We start from the raw sequence: 23,752 nt of genomic DNA on the forward strand, positions 1-23,752 counted from the left end.
AAAAAAAAACCCCAGTACTAGAAACAGTGCTTAGCCTAGAGTGAGCTACTTGCACTACCACCACCTCTAGGACCACCACCAGCACCACCCAGGAGGCCATGATGTGAAGAGGAAGCCCCTGAGGGGGAGGATGCTGCCCAGACACTTACATCCCAAGTTATCACCAGCTCAGACCGGCTCCCACCTCCTCCACTGACTTCTGAAGGAGGCACTTCCGGAACTGTGTAGGTCAGAGAGACAGAGATAAAACCCTATTTGCATTTGGTAACATTTATCTGGAAGAAGATTCAATGTTGTTTATTTCTAATATTTGAAGAAATTTGATCATTGGCACATTATACACGTGCGTGTGTGTGTGTGTCTATCTGGATCGTGTGAAACATACATGCAATATGTATATATACATATATATCTTTGAGGAGAACATCAAATAATTTATATTTGCATGAAATTATCGGATATTCACAATATGTCAAACAATAAGAAAAAATGACTCAGTATAGAGGTCAATACAACAAGGGAAAGTGATTCACCGGGGATGATGGCAAAGAAATCAATCATGAACATTTCACATGTGACTCACCCACAGTAGAGATATAATTGTTGTACCAACATTGGCTTTACCTACATAAATGACCTAGACTCAAATCCTCAGATCTTGTCATGAGCTGTTCTTTAAAAACCTCACACAGGCATTAGATTCCTTGCTTATACTGAGAACTTTATGCTTAGCAAGTTCTATGACACGACTAGAATAGCAGTTCCTGAAAGTGTGTCTTTTTTCACAGCTGTATCCACCATATCTAGAAAGTGCTGAGAACATAGCAGATACTCCATAAATATGTGTTGNTAGAATAGCAGTTCCTGAAAGTGTGTCTTTTTTCACAGCTGTATCCACCATATCTAGAAAGTGCTGAGAACACAGCAGATACTCCATAAATATGTGTTGTCTTTTTTTTAATGATTTTTTATTATATTATGTTAGTCACCATACAGTACATCCCCGGTTTCCGATGTAAAGTTCGATGCTCCATTAGTTGTGTATAACACCCAGTGCACCATGCAATACGTGCCTTCCTTACTACCCATCACCAGTCTATCCCATTCCCTCACACCCCCCTCCCCTCTGAAGCCCTCAGTTTGTTTCTCATAGTCCATAGTCTCTCATGCTTCATTCCCCCTTCTGATTACCCCCTTCTATGTGTTGTCTGAACAAATAAGTGGACTATAAAGATTGGCATGGTTCCGCTATTTCTCATAATTCCTGCCATAAATATCACATGCATTGTCCTGCGGAAAAAAGCATCATTATAATTACTGAATCGTATTCCATGACTTCTATTTTGGTTCAGTTCCTAAAGTGATATACTAGCTATACTTGAAAATTCATTTTAATTAATATTAATTAATATTACAGATTCTGAAAAGGAAAGTCTATAGATCCTCTCAGATGCCTCAGTCATGTGATACTGTGTACACTTCCTAAGTTTCAGTTTCAATGTTAGGATATTTTTAGACTTATAAAAATAGTCTTAAAGTTAATATTAATAGTTGCCCAAAACATAAAATTTTAACAATGATTCTCTCTTAATCTAATAGTTGAGGGGTCAAAATATTCCTTATCATCAGTTGATTGAGCTCATTCATGGAGCTTGGTGGTGAAATGAGATTTCCTAGCAGCAGAACTCCCAAATGTCATTATCCTACCAATTTGTCAATGCTTGTTATAAATGAAAACAGCTTTTCCTCTGTTAACAGGGTGACTATGTCAGATAGTAATTATAACCTTAAGTGACAAAAACATATTCACTCAACATGCACTAATGAACGCTGATGATGGACTGAACTTTTGGAAATGTCACATTACATCAGAATCACTTACGGGAGTGTCTTTTGACAAATGCCATATGGCCAGTTCTGCCATTAGGTAGGTCAGATAATTGCAACAATGGATTATTGAGGTTAATCCCTTGCTGGCCTGGAGACCAAGGCCGAGAGAAACGGAAATACACACCCAGGGAAACCTATTAAAACCCATTTTACTCAGAAAACAAAAACACTAACCTGCCTCTTCAGTTCTTACTTTTTCTGAGGGTAAACTGGGTTCTCCACCTCCGATTTTGTTACTGGCTACAACCCGAAATTCGTATTCCACCCATGGATTTAACTCGACTACAGTAGCTGTGTGTGTTTTCCCATCAATGACCTCAGGCACTAAAAAGGAATATGTTAGAGAAGTAAGAGTATGCAGGTCTTAGTACTGACTTAAAATCCATTTATATGTACCAATGGCATTTGACTCTCCCCCTTTACCTGTCGTGGCAGTTTGCCAACCCACGGAGAAAGGTGTCCTCGCCTGGACAGAATAGGATATAACTGGGCTATGGTTATCTATACCTTCTTTCCAAGAGAGCTGGGCTGTGGTATCTGTAATTTCATCTACCTTCACATTTTCTGGTGGTCCAGGTGAACCTAAGGAAAGAAAAATGCAAACAGTGGGCAGCAATTCCATAAATATCCTCTTCTACCCAAGTAAAGAATGTCACATGATCACTGTAATACCGACAACTGATCTTAATTTCAAAAGTACTTAGGGAAGAAGGGCATGTCCCTAGCAGTACAACTACCACATTTTCTTTTTGACGTTTCTGCTGTTAGATATTCAATTTGGATGTGAGTCAGTAATTTCAAAATCATAGTTTTCTAGGACTGCGAATGATGCCCACTTTTCAAGGATTCTTGCACCTTTCCAAATACAACATCTTTGCTTTTGGCATGATGCCTTTTCCTTTAATCTACTGGTGCACTTCTGTAGTTCCCAGTTTGCTATCTAGAGCTGTTTCAGTCTATCACGCACACTGGTCATTTTCAGCCCAGTAGCAAATCAGTACTTTGGACAGTAAATCAGATTGGCAAGTTCTCTCAGGCATTCAGGCTGATCCTGGTTTTTTGGAAGTTGTCATATACACACTATCACTATCCTCTTTCATATTAAACTCTATCGCTTCATTAATGACATGCTCAAAAACACATCAGCTTGGCTGCAGCTGTGGAATGCTTATTACAGTGAGAGCTATTCGAAGGGGAGAGTTGAAATATTTATTTCGTTGAATTAGCACCCATCCTTATCATCATAGTCTCTGATCTATTTGGAGGGGGGATCAAATCAATAATATAACTCACATGCTCATATGAGTTCTCATGGTTTTTTCTCCAGTAAGGAATGCTCAGTTAAGATGTAAGATTATTAAAAACAAACAAACAAACCAACAAACCACTGAAGCATTAATGTCTACCTCTTACTATGAGGTCGGCGGCAGATGACACACTGTCCACCCCTGTCTGCACCATACACACATATTTTCCACTGTGTTTCAGCTGAATGTTTCTGATCATTAAATCGCCAGATGAACTCTGTTGGAAAAAACAGGTAATGAACACACTGTCATTTGGAAAACACGAAGAATCTTGAAGGCTGTAGCCAACACCACCATGGGATGAAACCCATATTTAGAGAGAAGACCAAGGAGGTTCAAGACTGTAGATTGCTACAATGGAATGTATGGAAATAGAAGTTGAAAACTATACGTGGTTGCACACATAGATTGCTGTAGCTAAACAGACGACAAGCTTTCCCCTGGGCATTTATGGCTTCAGAAATAAATAAGGGCAGAGATTATGGTCTCAGAGTCTATTTACTTCCACTAGGGTGACACTTCTTTTTATATCCACTGCTCAGCACCAGCTCAACTCTGCTTTCTGGTTCCAACCTCTACGCAATTATCTGCCTGAGAAGAGGAGGGAAGCATTTAGGTATCTGGTGGGAGATAAATACAGCAGGACAAGAGGATTACCATGGTTGAAACACTTTTCTGAACCTATTGGTGCTTTAAAAGCCTAAAGCTGTTTAATTCTTTCACTACAGAATTTAGGAACAGTCAGTATGAACCCCTCAATAAGAAGAAATTACACTTTAAACCCTAAAAATAACAGCTGTCCATAAAGACATTTGCTGGCATCCTCTAACACCAACTAATGGAGCAAATGTATTTCTAAAAGCTCAACTTTAAATGGTCCACATTTTAAAAGAATATAAAATCAAGTTCATAAAATTACTTACTGCAGGCCAGTTCCAGGCATTAGTAAGAATATGGATGAAAATAAAATGATTTGGAAAGCAAAGCTCTTTGAAAATGATCACTGACTGAAACATCTCTAAACTGGTACACAAGAGGAAGCAACAGTGTTTATCTTATTAATTAAAAGGATACTTTTACTCTTGGGTTTTCCTAGTATTTTTTGAAAGACAGATTCCATTATCCCACTTTTAGGTAATTTCCTAACATCTCCTACAGGGTAATTCCTTTAATATTGCTTCCTAGGCTTTGTATTCTGGATGGGCTATCTACCCTCTGTTGGTCAGACTGTGTGGCTTTCGCCTGAATGTCCTGAGTACTGGGAGAAAGCAGATGGGAGGTGATTGATGGCCGTAATTAAATGATAATCCAAAAACTGTTAAGTTTGCACATTTTACTTTCATCAAGTTGAACTTTTTTCTTTCCCTCCCTCTCTTTTCTCCTCAGGGTTATTTAGAAATTTATCCCCAGGACAAAACTTTCAATGCTTGCTGACCTTTAGAAACTCTTCCGGTTTTATGAGCTCCATATACTCACAGGAGGCTGATTATCATTTCTATAGAAATCTCTTATTTTCAGGGAAGTAAGAACTGTTACTATGAAATTCCATCAAGGCATTGGGTGAGTTATTACTCTTCTCTAGGTTTATTTGCTTATTTTGAAAGCAGTTCAGTAAAAGAAAATTGGAACTGGACTTTATGTCCTTAGACACATAAATACATCTTTTAGGCACATTGGCTGGTTATGTTTGTTGAAAGACTAAGGAAGGGACAGATATTGGATGTATCATTTCCTTCCACTTATGGTAAGGATGGGTGAAGGGAGAAAAAAACTTAGCTCATGTCAAAACTAAACCACCTTCCTGAAGAAATGTAGTTAGGCCCACCATCAGGGGAAATATAATTTTTAAATTATCTATTTACAATGCAGAGTGGAGAAAGGAAGAAATTAAAAAAGACATGTGGATAGTAGGAACCACTGATTTTTTCCAGAACTAACATGAAGCTGAGTGGATGAATACATAAATGGAAAATAAAATATAGCAAAATTTAGAAAGGATGCTCTCTTTAATTTCTGTCTCTTTCAATAAAACATATTTGTATCATTCCTCTCCAACTGCTTCTTCTTTCTTGCTGTATCTATTCTTTTGATGGATAAGTATACAGAGTTAAGATTTGCCTTAACAAAAGTTAATTGAGCGTTTGCCATGTTAGGTTCAATCCAGGATAGTGAAGTATCTAATACATGGTCTCTGCCCTCTATAATGTAAACCCAAGTCAGGGTAACAGATATATACACATGTGAAGCAAGTTATTTTTGTAAGTCTAGAAAGTTTATTTGATGAAAGTTAAATACATTTGCATGGCACAGACCATTTGTAGATAACTTTGGAATAAATGAGCCAATTTAAAGTCCTTCTGAGGATGTGGAGCAATTGGAACTTATGTTAACAAGAGTATAGATTAGTAGGACCATTCTAGAAAACTATTTAGAAGTATCCACTAAGGCAGGACATACGCATAATCAGCAATTCCACTCCTAAGGATACACCCTACAGAGATGTATGCATATGCTTACCAAAGAAATTTACATGAATGTTTATAGCAGCACTACCCATAATAGCTAAAAAAGAGAAACAAGCTAATCACCATCACAATAAAGTAGATGAATTAGTGTAACACTCATTTAAGGGAATATTATTAGACCAGGAAAATGAATAAATGATAACTATAGATCAACATGGCTGCCTCAATTTCAAAGATATAAACTGGATAGCACAGAGCACATTATAGTCACCTACTGCATCACAAGTGTAGACTAGGGTTGCCTTTCAAAGGATGGGTAGTACTACAATGAGGCGCCATGACGACTTCTGGGATAAAGGTCATGTTGTTTCCTGATTTTGGTGCTGGATACTTGAGTGTGTTCGTTTTGTGATTATTCATTGAGTCATACACTTTTGATCTGTGCATTTTTTTGGGTAGAATATAATGGTCCTTAAAATGCAGTTATTACATACAGCTATATGTTTAAATGTTCCACATTAAATAAGACCATAGGCTGAAGTGGTCAAATAACATGGTTATATCTAAACTCCAAATTCTTTCACAAAAATGAAACATTTACTGCTAATAATTTAAGTAATTATGTTATTAATTAGAACATGTTATAATTTATCAAGATGTAATTGAATATTCTCAGACATTAAAGAAAACATAAAAAAGGAAAAGACAATTCCCAAGGAAAGTTTCACTTATATCAAACCAGTTCCTATCGCCATCAATTTTTCATTGTTAATGGTTACAGTATAGTTAATTGCTGATTAACTGTGATAAAGGTGAGAGAAGAGGTGTATCCAGAAAAACACAAGTAAAATTACTAAACTATAACTCAATAAAGCTGAAAAATTTGTCAAAATGTGGAAAAGCAGTACTCAATAGATTATTTCTCAACATGTTTATCAATAAAATTGCATCCATTATTTAGATATATTAAGATTCAAATAAAACATTCTTAGGAACACTATTAATTCTTTGAATAACAAATAGCTTGCAGTTTGTTATCTATTAATTTAGTTTGTTAGTGTAGCTTTGTATTGTTTTCCTAAACTCTCCTTCCCCCCCCTTCCCTCAAATACTGGGGATCAGAACTGGGCAGAGGCAGAGTCAAAATTTCATTTTTTTTTTGACACCTCCTATCCCTATTTCCCTCAAAATCTCCCTCTCAAAGCACAACAGTGCAATTTCCAGTCTTTCCCTTTTCAATTCTGCTGATCAGAGATTTACTCAGAAATGGAGCGTTTTGTAGTGGGACAGGCCTATTCTGATGGTTTACACAGGAGTTTAAGAAGCAGGAGACATTTCCCCAAGCTATACGAATTTTAGTTCTTTCTAAAATGCCTTATCTTTTAAAAATAAGCTAATTCATTCAAAACAATCTATTAAGCATCCACCTGTACTTCAGTCGCTGGGGATACAATAGTGAAAGAAAAGTAACAGTCCATATGTTCATGGAGTTTACAGTTGAAAGACAGTCATTAATCATATGGCTACCACAAATCGATGTAAAATTATAATGTAATAATGCAAGCTCAAAGTACATAGAGGAACCTATGATTTTCTGGAGTTTTGGTGAGTTGATAGTTGAGCTGAGATTTGCAATATGAGTACAAGTTATCTTAAAAAAGAGGGTTATAAAAATGGTTTATACTAGGGCACTTAAATATATACAAAGACCCTAAGGCAGGTTAGAACATAATCTATTTGGGAGTATGAGGGGAGAGAAGATATCAGGGGTATAGTTAATCCACAAATTGTTCTTTTGTCCCCAGAAAACTTAAAGTTCATTGTAGATCATTTCAGGTTTGTGTTTACACCATGATGACAATAAAATTTTGAGTTTTTCCTACTTAAAAAAATTTTAAAGCTTTGCTAGATTTGCTTGATTATCCAATTGTTTGCTCATGTAATCATATAGATGTCTCCTAGAAAAAAATTCAATTTCCAGAACATGTTACAGGTATAAACAGTAAATGGATTTATAAGCCAAATCATCTTTGAAATAAATGCTAAGGGAAAATTCAGTGTGCATGAAATGAAATAGAAGAGGAGCTTATTAACTTTTTCCCTATATTTTCTTAGATGATGACGCTAATGGAATTTTTGATGTAATTTAAAAACCGCTCTGCCCTGGAAAAAAAAAAAAAACCCAAAATTGTACTTGATGTGATAATCCATGCCAGGTGAAAATAAATAAGCAGACAGATCGTTAATAATTACAGGTAGGCTGAAAGTACACTGTGATATCTAACATATGCTAAAAATCAAGAAATAAAATAAACCTTAGAACTCAGGAAACCTCATGAATGGTGCAAATGTAGCATAAACTTTCAGTATAACAAATTATCAGCAAAAACTAATTCCCTAGTAAGCACTCTCAATGTAAATGCTGCCACTGGCCTGCCAAGAAGCATAATTTTCCAGTTTAAGGGGGAAGGAAAAAGCCTTTGATGGCTATTTGGAAGGCAAGGTTGAATAGGTGGTCCTCCTTTTTGTCACTTATACAACCTGTTATTGCATTGATTCCAATATTAATCATTCATCCCATCGCTGGGTTGCCTTCCAAATCCTGACACTGCATGTAAATCATATGCAGGTGCCTTGACAACAGTCAAACCTGCTGGTTCCTTCTGGAACCTGGGTGGTGTTTTCCTCTGTGAAGGCTCCTGAAGGAATTGCTGGTAGACATGTATTTCTAACCAACCAAATTCAAACTTGACCCCCATCAACCCAAAACACCTGCAGCGAGGTCACTTCCATTACAAACACATGCTGTTCATACAAGGAATAGAAATAATTAGCAGCCACTAAAACATGAAAAGGTCCTAATACTGAACAGTCTTAGTTTTGTTGACTAACAACTTCATCTGAAATTGTCCAATGCTTGCTTGTCCGAATGGGTGATATTTAAAGGCAGCTAATATGGAGTCTGTTCATATCAAAATATGCTTGATATTCTTTGATACCAATAAACTGGAATAATTGCTTCATTACTGGATTGAGGGTCCCAGCTTGTTCCATCGTAACTATTTTTGGGAGAGTGACACATAAAAAATGATAAAAACTCAGTCAAAGGCGCTTTATGCATATTTTAGGTTATGTCAAATACCCATTTGCTGTAAAGGGATCAGCTTTTCTATTGTAACCTCAAGTTCTTATTAACAACATCGGGCTTTTTTTTTTTTTTTCTTCTTTCTGGGTGGTGGTGTGTTGATGGAATATCTAACTAAGCATTTGTGGCATCAGGATGCCTTGTCTTTGTTCTCACAGTAATTTTAACTCAGTGTTTTCTAGTGACTTCATTCACCAGAGATATACCTCCACAATTATTGTTTGGGCCATAACCTAGTACAAGGGCTCTTCACTTACTTTTTTCTTAAAATTATAAACTTTCTTAAACTTATATTTATACGGAAATTGATATGGAAAATATGTCTTCATCTTAAATGGAAAATTGCCGGCCAAAATAATAGTCACCTGCCAAAATGAGTATAGTGAGTAGAAAGCAGTGCAAAGGGACACTGTCAAAAATAATGTAAATGGATATTTGCTAGACATGTTCAAAGTCTCTGAGGCTGAGACCTCTGCTCTCTTAGTTAAAAGGGAGATTAGCTACTATTATAGAACCATTAGTGACAAACCAAACACCATACTGAACTACTCTCCTTGATTTAACCTAAATGATTGAAACAAAATTAAAACTAGATAGATCTCTCATTGTACCTTATTTATTATTGCCTATGGGTACGTGGTCTGTGTTTTGCAAAACATGGGGCTATCCAGTTCACTACACCCAGCAGTTCTCAGTGCAGCTGGACAATAAATTCACCTGAAGAGTCTTTTTAAAAAATACCAGAAATGCCTAGGCCACATCCCAGAACAATTAAATCAGAATAAACTAGGAAATGGAGACCCTCTACCTGATTCTAATGAGTAGCCAGGGTCAACAATTGTGATGCCTCCTGAGATTTCCCACTCTTCATCTTCACTTCTTTTATAAATAAAAGGCTCTAAGTAATCACTCACATATTTTCCTAACTCTAAAATTCTGTAACTAATAACTGCATGAGAAAATCATTAAGTTAGCCAGTTTACTGATGGGCTCATAAGCTAAGAACAGCAATCCTGTACATATTTTAATCAGAGTATGGGTGAGAAATCCAGTATTTGAAACAGATACCGTAGGTCAATCACAAGGCACATTTCCTTGTAATTAGACTGCCTTGGTATGTTCGCCATATTAAAAAAAAAAAAGACACTGAAGTAATTCAACATGCTGATAAATTTCTATAGATTCATACAGAAACTTACTGATAGTATGAATTACTCTAGGATTTCTCTGGATTTATGAGACAATTCTGACACAGAATGAATATATTTCAAGTCATGAGAGGCTACCCCAGTAACAATTAAACTCGTGGATCAGATCTCTCTTTTTAAATCCTTATATTACAAACTTAAAATTAAGTAAGAGGAGATTTGTCCATTGTAGAATGAAAAGACTAGTATATAAGAATAGGAATCCACTCATACACAGGCATAAAAAGACGTTTCATGGAAACTTGACCAAGCTGTGCCAAATGTCTTATGTTTACCTGTAGTTCCAATTACTATTGCTATGTAATAAATTACCCAAAAGTTAGTGGTTTAAAATAACAATGATCATTTATTCTACTCTGGATTGTGTGAATTGAGCAGAGATCAGTGCAGGAAGTTCATCTCTGTTATAAATCTCATCAGTTGGGGTGGCTGGCAGGGGACTGGAAAGCCCATTTACATGACTGACAAGTTGAGGTGGGCTGCTGGCTGGGAATTCAGCCATACCTGTGGGCTGGGGACTTTAGTTCCTCTTGAGGTAGACCTCTCCACAGTGTGCTTGGGCTTCCTCATATTATGGTGGCTGGATTCCAAGAGAAATTGTGCTGATGGAACAAGATAGAAATGCATGCATTTTTACGAGCTAGCCTTAGCAAACACATAGCATCACTCCTGCTGTTTTTTTTTATTGCTCAAGGCACTCATAAAGGACTAGGTTTCAAGGTAGAAGGCATAGATTTCACCACTCAGTGGGGAGAAGTGTCCAAGTCATTCCGAAAGAAGAGCATGTTGAATAAAGGATGTTGTTATAGCTATCTTAGCAAACACGGTTGGCTACACTCCTCCAGAAATCTCTGTACTTACAATACTGCCTCTTTTTTGGGCACCTGACCTATATATAAAATGGTTCCTTCATCCCCTGCCTTTTCCTTGGGTTCCTCCCAATAGGAGATCTGAGGGAGAGAGAACAGTGAGTTTGGGGTATTTATTCACCAAAATTTATCCTTGCAAGGTTGTTTTGAGTGGCTATACTGAGGACCCAAAATAGGTTAAAAACAACAACAACAACAGCAGCAGCAGCAGCAACAACAACAACAGCCCTTGCCCGGACACCCTTCCTTTCATGTCAGTAGCCTCTGTGAGTCAGAAAAAGGACTCCTAAGCAGTCAGAGAGAATAAAATTACGACCTCTCCCAGAAGAAGTGCTCGGAAAGAAGTCTCACTATGTTTATTACAACAGCAGACCAATGTATTCCAACAGTTTTCCTGAGACTTCAGAAGTGTAGGTTTTCATCTCAAAGTCTTATTGAAGAAGATTAAGAAAAAAGACTAAGTTTAATGTCAAATATGACTATTGTCAGACTATTTTTCTGGTAAAGAGTATGATTTAAAATTTTAGAGTCAATATAAGAAAAACTGTAAAAAGTCAGAGAGTTTAGTGTAATAAAAAAACTAAATTTTCTGATTTTTGTCTGACATTTTAAAGTACCCCAAAGGAACCATTTATTCTTTACTTTCTTATTTAGGTTCAGATCAATTAAATGGTATAAGTAACTATCGTATCTTGCAAAGTAGAATGATTTTCTTTCTGAAATTGGGACCTAAAATTTAAGGCAGCATGAACAATTACAACTCAAAAATAAAAAAGCAAATAACCCAATTAAAAAATGGACCAGTCACCCTGACTTCTGGTTTTCAGGCAGTATACAAGCAGCTTAGCATCACAGTCTATTTTAGAAGCAAGTACAAAGTTGAATGAACTGAAAAATCAACAACTCATCTTAGATCTGGCACAGAAATGAGGTCATAGAGAAAATCACTGCCTCCTAAACTGGAAAAAAACAACAGGTAAATATAGAGAATCCTAATTTACTGGAGTAGAAACCCACGAGCAGAAACCTCAGGAGCCAGTAGTGGGGGTAGAGAAACCTGAATGTAACTGATGAATTGCTGGAGGGTCAGTGTGGACAAGCCTGAGAGCTACAACTCCAGGGAACCCAATTGTAGGGAGGTTCCCCACACTTCTGTGAGTTGTTCCACCAGCAGTTCTTCGAGGTCCTCACAGTGAATACTGGAGAAAAATCTCCCTGTGTTTCTGCCAGGGAAAGGGAACAGGAACCATTTACTATGTTGAAATAAGCCAAAGCATTCTGTTCTTCACAAGGCTCACTTTCAGGAGAAACTACTTTACCAGAGCCTAACCTGCTGGGGATTTTATCAGACACCAATACCTCTTCTAGGGGAAAAGAAATACCCAAATCCAGCTCCCTCTGGACTTCAACATGGGGAACAGAAACAGACAACTTCAAGCCCTGTGGACATCTCATCAAATAGGGGAGGGGAAGAAGCACAGGTGAAGTTCACAGTCCAGGAGAACAGGTTCACCAGAAGAATGAGACCTCATCAGGATTACAGAATGCTGTCCCTTCCCCACACCTTACACTACATTAGTAGTGGCCAATTTACTGGCATTCTTTTCTTCTAGTACACCATCTGCCTTTCAACAAAAAATGACAAGGCACATCAAGAGGCAAAAAACACAGTTTGAAGAGACTGAACAAGCATCAGCATAGGCACCACGTATGGCAAGAATTTTGGAATTATCAGGCCAAGAATTTAAAAGAACTACAATTAATGTGCTAAGGGGTTTCATGGAAAAAGCAGACAATATACAAAATAGATGGACAACGAAAACAGAGAAAGGGAAATTCTAAGAAACAATAAAAAAGAAATGCTAGAGATCAAACCACTGTGACAGAAATGAAAAATGGCTTTGATGGGATCATTAATAGACTAGACATGGCTGAGAACACAATCTCTGAGCTTGAGGATATGACAATCAAATCTTCTGATACTGAAAATAAAAGAGAAAAAGGCTGAAAAAAAAGAATAAGATATTCCAGATCTATAGGATAACTACAAAAGGTATAATATACATTTAATGGGGATATCAGAAGGAAAAAAAAGAGAAAGGGAAAAGAAGTAATATTTGAAGCAAAAATGCCTTAGAATTTCCCCAAATTAATGTCAGATACCAAACCACAGATCCAATAGGCTCACAGAAAATCAAGCAGGATAAATGCAATAAAAACTACACGTAGGCATATCATATTCAAACCTCAAAAGAAATCAAAGGAAATCTTGAAAGAAGCCCAAGAATAAAAATACTTTACCTACAGAGGAAGGAAAATAAGAGTTACATCCAGTGTCTCTTCAGAAACGAAGCAAGCAAGAAAACATGGAAGGAAATATTTAGTGTTGAGAGAAGAAACCCACCAACCTAGAATTTGGTACCCTGAAAAGTGAAAGGAGAAATATACACTTTTCTCAGGCAATAAAAAATATTAAGGAAATTTGTTGCCAGTAACCTGCCTTGCAAGACATGTTAAAAGAAGAGACAAGGAAAATGATAAAGGTCAGGAACTTAGATTTTCATGAAGAAAGAAAGAGCATCAGAGAATAAATAAGTAAATATAAAGTAAAAACTTTTTTTCTGCTTATTCTTTTTTTTTTTAAAGATTTATTTATTTATTTATTTGACAGAGATAGAGACAGCCAGTGAGAGAGGGAACACAAGCAGGGGGAGTGGGAAGAGGAAGAAGCAGGCTCATAGCAGAGGAGCCTGATGTGGGGCTTGATCCCATAATGCCAGGATCACGCCCTGAGCTGAAGGCAGATGCTTAACCGCTGTGCCACCCAGGCGCCCCTTTTTCTGCTTATTCTTAATAGATCTAACAGTTAACAGTTTATTCAAAAATACTGTTATCAAAGTGAATTTGATTTTATATATAAATATAGGTGTATGTATACGTGAAATGAAAGACAGAAATGATAGAAGGGATAGGAGGAAACAATTAGGGATATTTTGTTATTATAAGGTTCTTGCACTACCAGTGAGAGTGTACACGGTTATTTGAAAGTAGAATTGGATTGATTGTAAGTATATATTGCACACTCTAGGATAGCTACTTAAAACACAGTATAGTTGGATATACTAAGAAGAGAGAGAGAAGAGTCATATAAAATGTTCAATTAAAACAACAAAAAGTGGAGAAAATGTGGAAGGTAAAGACAGAAACAAAGAACAAGTGCAACAAATAGAAAACAGAAGAAATATGATAGATATTAATCCAACTATATTAATAATCTCCTTAAATGTCAAAGGTCTAAATACACCAAGTAAAAGATGGAGATTGTCAGAGTGAATTAAAAAATAAGAACCAATTTAATCTTGTCTATTCGAAACCCACTTAAATATAAAGACACATATTGAGTAAAAGTAAATGGGTGGAAAAAAAAATACCATGCTAACTCTAATAATAAAAAGAGTGGGAGTAGCTACATATATAAATTTTTTTAAAGATTTATTTATTTATTTGAGAGAGAGAGAGAGCACGAGTGGGGGGAGGAGCAGAGGAAAATGGGGAGAGAGAATCCTCAAGCACACTCCTTGCTGATTGGAGAGCCCAGAATGGGCTCAGATCATGACCTCAGCTGAAATCAAGAGTTGGCTGCTTAACTGAATGAGCCGCCTAGGCACCCTGGAAGCAGCTTTAATAATTTCAAAAGGAGTTGATTTAAAATAAGAAGAGTTACCAAAGACAAAGACAGGCATTACCGAATGAAAAAGTGGTCATTATTCCAAGACATAACAACTATTAATGTATATATACCTAACAACAGGGAACCAGAATACATAAAGGAAAAAACTGCTAAAATTGTAAGCAGAAATAGATGAATCTGCTATTATAGCTGAAAAACTCAAAACCCATCTATCAAAATGGACAGATCCAATAAATATAAATACAGTAAGAATATAGTTGAACTGAACAGCACTATCAATCAACTGGATACAATTGATATCTATAGACTCCTTCATTCAACAATAGCAGATTATACATTCTATTCAAGCTCACGTAGAACATTTACCAAGAAAGACCACATTATGGGCCGTAAAATACACCTTAATGAATCTGAAGTGAAAGATATCCTACAATGTCTGCTCTCAGACCACAATGGAATTTAACTAGAAATTGGTAACAAAAAGATAGATGAAGATAGTTGGAAAATCCCCAAATACTTGATATTAAACAGCATACTTCTAAATTACACATAGGTCAAAGACAACATCTCAAGAGAAATTTAGAAATATTTTGAACTAAATATAAATGAAAATATAATTTATCAAAATTTGTGGCATATAGATACAGCAATGTTTAGAGGGAAATTTCCAGCATAGAAAGCATATATTAGAAAAGAAGAAAGATATAAAATCAATAATCTAAATTTCCATCTTAAGAAACTATTTAAAAAAGAGAGACAATTCAAAAGTAAGCAGATGAAACAAGATAATAAGATTAGAAATCAATGAAATTTGAAACAGGATATCAATAGAGAAAAACCAATGAAACCAGAAACTGATTCTTTGAAAAGATCAATAAAATTGATTAATCACTGGTCATGCTAATTTAGAAAAGAAAGAGAAAACACACATTACAAAATGAAAGAAGAGGTACAACTATGGATTCTATAAACACTAAACGGCTAGCAAAGGGATACTATGAATAATTCCGTGTCCACCAATATGATTACCTAGATGAAATGGGTCAAATCTCTGAAAGTTACATTCTGCCAAAACACATATAAAAAGATCTATACTATTAAAGAAATTTAATTAATAATTAATAACTCTCCAAGCAAAAACAAAAGACCCAGATGGGTTCACTGGCAAATTCTACCAAACATTTAAAGAAGAAACTATATCAATTCTCTATGATCTCTTACAAGACACAAACCTAAGGCAGTATGTCCCAACTCATTCATGAGACCAGCATTAGCATAATTAATACTGAAATCAGATGAGGACATTGCAAGAAAAGAAAACTACAGACCAGTATTTCTCGTGAATGAACATAGACATAAAATCTACAACAAAGTATTAGCAGATCAATTTGAAAATGTATAAAAATTTATACAACACAACCAAGTGTTGTTGGGATAAAACCCAAGTGGGGTTTATCCCAGTTATGTAGGGCTGGTTCAATATTTGAAAAATCATTTAATGTAATCCATTATATCAAGAATCTAATAAAGAAAAATCTTTGGAAAAATGTCTATTCATGTCTTCTGCCCATTTTTATTTGGATTATTCACTTTTTGGGTGTTGAGTTGTATTGGTTCCTTGTATATTTCGGAATCTAAGCTTTCACTGGATATATCATTTGCAAATATCTTCTATTCCATAAGTTGCCTTTTAATTTTGCTGATTTTTTTCTTTGCTGTGCAGAAGCTTTTTATATAGAGAACAAACTGATGGTTACCAGAAGGGAGGATGATGGAAGGATGGCTTAGATAGGTGATGGGGATTAAGGAGGGCACTTGTGATGAGAACCTGATGATGTATGAAGTATTGAATCACTATATTGTACACCTGAAGCTAATATTACACTGTATGTTAACTAACTGGAATTTAAATAAAAATTTTTAAAAAAAGGACCATAACATCACTTTTGCCCTATTCATCTGGTGACACAAACCAGCTTTGGTACAGTAGGGAAAAGAAAAGAAAAGAAAAGAAAAGAAAAGAAAAGAAAAGAAAAGAAAAGAAAAGAAAAGAAAAGAAAAGATCATATCAATAAATGCAGAAAAAGTATCTGACAAGAAAGAAAGAAAGAAAGAAAGAGAAAGAAAGAAAGAAAGAAAGAAAGAAAGAAAGAAAGAAAGAAAGAAAGGCAACCTATTCATGATGAGAACTCTCAGCAAACAAAGAATGGGGAAAATTCCTCAACTTGATAGAAAGCATCTACAAAATACCTACAAATAACATCATAAGTAATGGTCAGCTAAAGCCTTCCTGCTAACATCAGAACCAGGCAAGAATGTTCCTTTTCATCACTACTCAACACTACTAGATCCTAGTAATTCAGTAAGACAAAAAATAAATAAATAAATAAATAAATAAAAGAAAAGAAAAAAAGAAAGAAAAAAGGAAATAAAGGGCATACATATTGGGAAGAAAGAAATAAAACCATCTTTTTTTCTCAGATGATATGATTATCTATGTAGAAAATCTGAAAGAATCAACATAACAAAATGCCTGAATGTAATAAGCAATTATAGCAATGTTGCAGGCTACAAGGTGAATATAGAAAAGTCAGTTTCTCTCCTATTAAGTCCCCAGTAATGAACAAGTGATTTTGAAATTAAAACACATATTACTATTTGTACAGCATTCAAAATATGAAATATTTAGGTACAAATCTAACAAAATACATATAAGAACTATCTGAGGAAAATTGTAAAACTCTGATGAAAGGTATCAAAAAAGAACTAAATAAATGGATAGATACTCTATGTTCATGGATAGGAACATTTAATATTGTGAATGTCAGGTTTTCCCCACTTGATGTATAGAATAAATGCAATCCAATAACAAAATCCCAGCAAATTAGTGTATGGATATTGACAAAGTGAATCTAAAATTTACATGAAGAGGCAGAAGACCCAAAATAGTCAATTCAATATTGAAGGAGATGAACTTAATTGGAGGATTGACACTACTCAACTCAAGACTTACTAAGAGCAGGGATGGATTCAAGAGTGGAATCCCATTATGCACTAAGATTAACAACTGATGCCTCTTCCTCAGGGAAAAAAGTCACCTCCTAAGTGGAGTGATGCAATTTTATTGAAAGTGGTGGGGAAACAAGATGAAATTCACAGCAAAATTTTTCTTTAAAATTTAAAGTTTTCTTTAAATATCTGCATCTCCCCCAAAGTTTTACTCCCCATGACACATCCCCCTATTTTTTTTGTAACACACTTTCCAAAGAACAGTCATTCCAAAGTCTTCTCCATATCCCTCCTCAAATTTCCACAGCTTGCATAACCCATTCAATCCAGGAAAAGTTATGAAAACTCTTAAGAAGTTTTTTAAAGTTTTTAAAACTATGTGAAAATGAAGACTTTTATGAATAATAATAAAGTTAGCAGAAAAGTGACACACTGAAAGAAGATATTCCCACTGAATTAAACTAAGATATAATCAATAGCTTAAATACATAAGGACATACTGCAAATCCGCAAGACAAAGTTCTGAATTTCAACAGCAGAAATGAATAAAGGAGACAGATTTGCAATTTACGGAAGAAGCCTACATCATATCCTAAGACAGGAAATGACCAGTACATACTGTGAGTTTATGTCCATGTGAAGAATTTTCTGCTGTGGCCTCAGGAAAACACTGTCTAATGGACACATGACATAGATGAGATGAAAATCTGATACACACAAATGTCAATTTCATTGCTTTATCTCTGACAAAAATAAAATACATCTTTTTGGCTAATGGTTGTGTTGAAGAAGCTTGTGTTTTGTTTTTGTAACTTCTGAAAGTCATTCTCTATTACCAGATTAAAAAATGTTTTTGGGGGCGCCTGGGTGGCTCAGCTGGTTAAGCCTTTGCCTTTGGCTCAGATTGTGATCCTGGGGTCCTGGTATTGAGCCCTGTGTAAGGGCTCCCTGCTCAGCGGAAGTCTGCTTCTCCCTCGGCCCCTCCCCTGCTCATGCTTGCTCTCTCCCTCTGAAATAAGTAAATAAAATCTTAAAAAAAAAACTTTTTGGATATTCCTCTGTATCATAATACAGGTAGGTGTCATTTTTTCTAGCTAGAAATAAAAAGGTAATTTTTTTCTCTTTTTCCTGCAGAAGTAATCTTCCATTTCACAAGGGTATTAAGCCCCCAGCTGTCTTGATTTGGGGGAGTCAGTTATAATTCTAAATATTTCTTTAATATCTAAAATGTAAACAAGCAAATGGAGAGTTTCTTAATCTCATTATTGATCTGAGAAATGAGAAGCTGGTGATAATGTGATATCACTTCTCAACCATCTGTTTGGCAAAAATGTTTTATAAAAATGAAGAGAAAAAAACAGGTGTGGGAAAGGATTTGGGGTAATAGGCACCCTCATGTTCTGCTGATAGGAACATAAATTGCTGCACCTTTCCTGGAGGACAATTTAGAAACAAAGCTACCATTACTGCTAGTAGTAGTAATAGTAACAACAACAACAACAACAAGAACTAACATGTTGTTCTAAGTGCTTTATATATAGATAGACATAGTAGATCTGAATATACAGATGGATCTGAATAAGATACTATTATCAACTCAGTTTTACAGATGAGAAACTGAGCAAAGAGAGATAAAGATCAATAGTTCATAAGAGAATGAAATAAGTTTTAAAAGTTGGAATTCTGAGTTCAGATTTTTTAATGATGAAACTAGATTATTCTAATCAGATCCAGCAATACCTTGCCTGAGCAAATATCCCCAGAAGACTCTCTGGGAATTATTGACAAGGTTTCACTATTCTTCTTTCAATATGCTGTTAATTATTATTTTTCTTACCTAATTCTTACTCTAAACACCGTCAGAGTTATGTAAACTGTAATCAGATTGTTAGTTATTTTAAAACCTTGGAAAAATCTAAGAAAAAATTAAAAGTCTCATAATACACAGCTGTTTTATTTCACCCAGGAGCACCAACATTTTATGATACTTTCCCTGTCTTTCTCCCCATCCATTCATCTGTCCATCCAGCCGCCTCTCCTTCCATCCACCCATCCACCTATTCATTCATATTAACAAAGTATTATAGCTTGCTTTATTTAGGTCTTGCATGTTAATGCAAATTATTAACATGTATTTTATCCTTTCAGGGAGTTTTTTGTCCCATTATACTTTCTTATTGGTTACTGTTGGTACATAAAATAGCTATTATTTTTTATAAATTTATCTTGTATCTAAACAGTTGACTGAACTCCCATTAATTTTTTAAAATTTAGAGTTGACACTATTGGATCTTGAGTAGTCCAAATATCATGCAGGCACATTGGCTAGAATATCCCCATGTAGTTTACAAGGGTCATTATCTTATTTTAATATAATATAATATAATATAATATAATAAATATAATATAATATAATAAATATAATATAATATAATATAATTCAGTCTTGTTTGACAAAATGTCATTTAGGTTTTCATACTATATTCATGAAATGAATTTATATCTACTAATTATTTGCTATCTTGCTAAGTTTTTTCTTAGGAGTATGTGAACCTCACAAAATAAATTGAAATATTTTTGAACTTTTTATGTTGTCAAATAGTTTATGTAACAAAATATTTATCTGGTTCCTGAAAACTTGAAAAAAAACAGTAAAATTATTTGGCCCTAAAATCCTTTTATTTGGGGGGGGAGTTGGTGGTTATTGATTTACATGTTTTCATACTTAATGGAACTACTTAGGTTTTCTAATTCTTATTAATTTTGATTATTTTACCAAAAATGTACCATTTAATTGGATTCCATTAAATACATATAAGTTCAACATGGAATGCTCTGTTTTTAAATATTTATTATCTATTATATTCTCTTTCTCATTTCTAATTTTTGTTTTATCTTTATTCTTCACTGGTACATTCTAGAGATTATCCATTGCTTATTATTATCCATTATCCATTGCTTATTATTTCACCCACCCGTTTGTTCTTCCATCTCCTTTATATAATAATAGTTTTGCTATTTTTCTTTTCTAAGTTTTATTAGGGTGTGAAAAGAATGAAAAGGAATGCGTATTTTCTATTTGTGTAGAAAAATTTTTATATGTAGCTGTTTCTTCCATTATAATAGAGCATCAAAATTGTCTTTTTCTGATTTTGGCAAATTGATCTGTTGACAGTTAAAAGAAGAGCTCTTGGAGAATATATATACCAATCTTGTTTCTCATTTTTCTCTTTGCTTTTGACTTGATATATTTTAATGGTGTATTATTTGAAGTATTACAGTTTATGATTATTATATCTTCATGACAGAGGAAAGTTTTTTCAAAATGTATTTATCCTTTTTACTCTTGAGATTTGCCTTGAATTATTATGATCTTTTTACAAAATAACACTTACTTACTCTCTCTTTTTTGTTGCATTTGACTGATAAATATTTGCCTATCTTTTCACTTCCATCCTTTTATTTATAGCCTTGGTTTTTGTTGTAACTCGATATTTTTATGGTTTTTAGTTCAAGTTACATATTACTTGGTTTGATTTCTGCCAGTCTTCTTATAAATTTAAATCTTACCATGTTTCCACTAGGGGTAGATTTGGACCATTCATCTTAATAAACATTTTACTTAATGAATACAGCCCTGGGGTGCCAATCACACTTTAAGTAGAAACAGAGCCTCTATATGCCTGCTTGAACAAATGATGAGTTATGGAAATAAACTCAACTTCAACTGTTTTGTGCATTTCCCTTTTTCCATAAGCACTGTAGAATCCTTGTTTTTTTATCCCTAAACAGCTTTGTGGGAAGAGCTGGACTTCAGGGAAGTGTTCAAGATGAATAATAGTAATTTCTCTGGTAAAAATCACTTTTATAGACTCCTTCCTGAGTATATCCTCTTAATGATCATTCCAAGGTGATGTTTTGAATTTGGACAACATGTAAAATTTATAAGACACTCCAAGTAGGAGATGCTTAAAAACTCAGAGTACTGCCACAACTAGTGTTTGGAATGAGTGCTTTGCCTCAAATCTGCATTTAAAATGCACATATAGGGGCACCTGAGTGGCTCGCTCCACTGGGTGTCAGACTTTTGATTTCGGCTCAGGTCATGACCTTCAGGTTGTGGGATCAAGCCCTGCACTGGGCTCCACACTGGGTGTGGAACGTGCTTGAGATTCTCTCTCCTCCTCTGCCATGCCCCCCTTCTCCCTCCCTCTCTAAAATAAATAAACAAACAAATAAATAAATAAAACACACATATAACCTTTTTTTAAATGCAGTTTTATATTATAAAAGAAGTGTTATTTTCAAAATTTTAGTCCTCATACCCTGATAATTCTATAAACCAATCACATTGAAGTGACCACAATTGTGTTATTACACCCAAAGGATTACTTTTAAAGAAATTTTAGAACTGCATCAAGTCCCAAGGCTCCTGAGCAGCTGCCATAACAAGAGTGAGCCCGGGCTGTGGGAGATAAATCTTACTGAAGTCAGCCACTCAAATGAATGGCAGTCACCGCTAAACCAGTCACTGCTAAACCGCTTATTGCTTCCAGTGACTTTTATCCACACACATTCTAATTCATCATAGATCCAATTCCACAAAACGTTTGTAAAGCGGTACAGCTTGGCTTTATACATTCTTCATTTCTAAAGCACCTGAACCACATCAAGTTTATCAAAGCATATCCATTTAAACATCCATCACAATATATGCTGAACTCTTGGTATGTTTTGGTTTGAATGTTTCTATTTATGGTGAGCCCGCATCATATAATACATCTAAGTCCAAACGGTAGCTTGTTAGACAAGTCAAAATTGCCCTTGAATGTTCTAAAAATTATATTTAAATTGCTAGGCCCCATATACTTAGGTCCCAGCTAGTGATGTTCTTTGGTTTCTCTTGAACTGTGGGTTATTATTTCTTTTATCCTGTTTGTGGAAGCTAAGGTGTATTTAAAAGTAGAGAAAGATGTTTTACTGGGGTGACTGATGGGATCTCTCTCTTTTCTCTCTCATTCTCTATTATTTTATGTTTTTTATATTTTGATTGAGTACATAGAGTGGAATTCTGTTGGTTAAATATGAGTATAAGAGAATGCTACTGTATACATATTGCTGAATCTCTTCTTTTTCTTCTTCTTCTTTTTTTTTTTTTTTTTTTTTTTTTTTTGAGTGGAGGAGAGAGGCAGAGGGATCAGGAGAGAGAGAATATTAGGCAGGCTCCTCGCCCAGCACAGAGCCTGACACGGAGCTCGATCTCACAACCCTGAGATCACGACCTGAGCTGAAATCAAGAGTCGACGCTTATTTATTTATTTGACAGAGAGAGACACAGAGAGAGAGGGAACACAAGCAGAAGGAACGGGAAGCTTCCCGCTGAGCAGGGAGCCTGATGCGGGGCTTGATCCCAGGACCCTGGGATCATGACTTGAGCCGAAGGCAGACACTTAATGAGCCAGCCAGGCACCCCAAGAATCGATGCTTAAATGACTGAGCTACCCAGGCACCCTGAACTTATGACTCTTCTTATAACTGCATATATATGAAATAAAAGTGTATACATATGAATATGTACATTCTTACATACGTAATTATATTAATAAAGATATGTAGACATAATGAAATGCAAAGGTAAAAGTGTTCCAGAAGAGACCAATGTGTACAACTCTCATGGTGGGAAGGAACACGGCAAATAGTAAAAACTGATGTGAAAAGAGACCAGAAAATGAGGGAGAAAAGTTAAGTGACTCACCCATGGCACATCTAGTAGCAACAGAACCTTGAACTCATATGTATCTGAACACAAATTCCTGTATTTCCAGTTACCCCACAACATGCTTGCAACTGAGATTTGTGTGGCAAATAGTGGGCTTAACCAGAATTCTTTTACTGCTGATTTATTTATACAACTTTGATTCGTACCATGGGCACAGGCCGAAGCTTGTCTCTGGACCCATACCTCTCCCCTGTGATATGCCAATTTGCTTTTAGCCACTTGGTTTAACAAGCTTTTCTGAATGTATAACCATGCAGAACCCTGTGACTGGCATGATGTTCAAACATACACAATAGATCTGATCTAAATTGTTAGAGCTTTTTGAGCTTGTGGATTTTTTCCAAAAGGTGTTTTTTTTTTTTTACAATAAATGAATAAGAATTGAATAC

At 35.3% G+C, this 23,752-nt stretch overlaps 1 protein-coding gene across 1 annotated transcript in view; it reads right to left on the minus strand.

Moving 5' to 3' along the window:
* The window catches only part of CNTN3 (contactin 3), a 331,370-nt gene that overhangs the window by 37,189 nt on the left and 270,429 nt on the right, over positions 1-23,752 (minus strand). The window contains exons 15-18 of the mRNA XM_034658650.1: positions 3,297-3,414; positions 2,314-2,472; positions 2,065-2,214; positions 150-220 (exon numbers count right to left, since the gene is read on the minus strand). Coding sequence (XP_034514541.1) covers positions 150-220; positions 2,065-2,214; positions 2,314-2,472; positions 3,297-3,414 — 498 coding nt within the window. The remainder of the gene's footprint in view (positions 1-149; positions 221-2,064; positions 2,215-2,313; positions 2,473-3,296; positions 3,415-23,752) is intronic.

This window comes from Ailuropoda melanoleuca, chromosome 4, assembly GCF_002007445.2.
Source record: "Ailuropoda melanoleuca isolate Jingjing chromosome 4, ASM200744v2, whole genome shotgun sequence".
Taxonomy (NCBI): domain Eukaryota; kingdom Metazoa; phylum Chordata; class Mammalia; order Carnivora; family Ursidae; genus Ailuropoda; species Ailuropoda melanoleuca.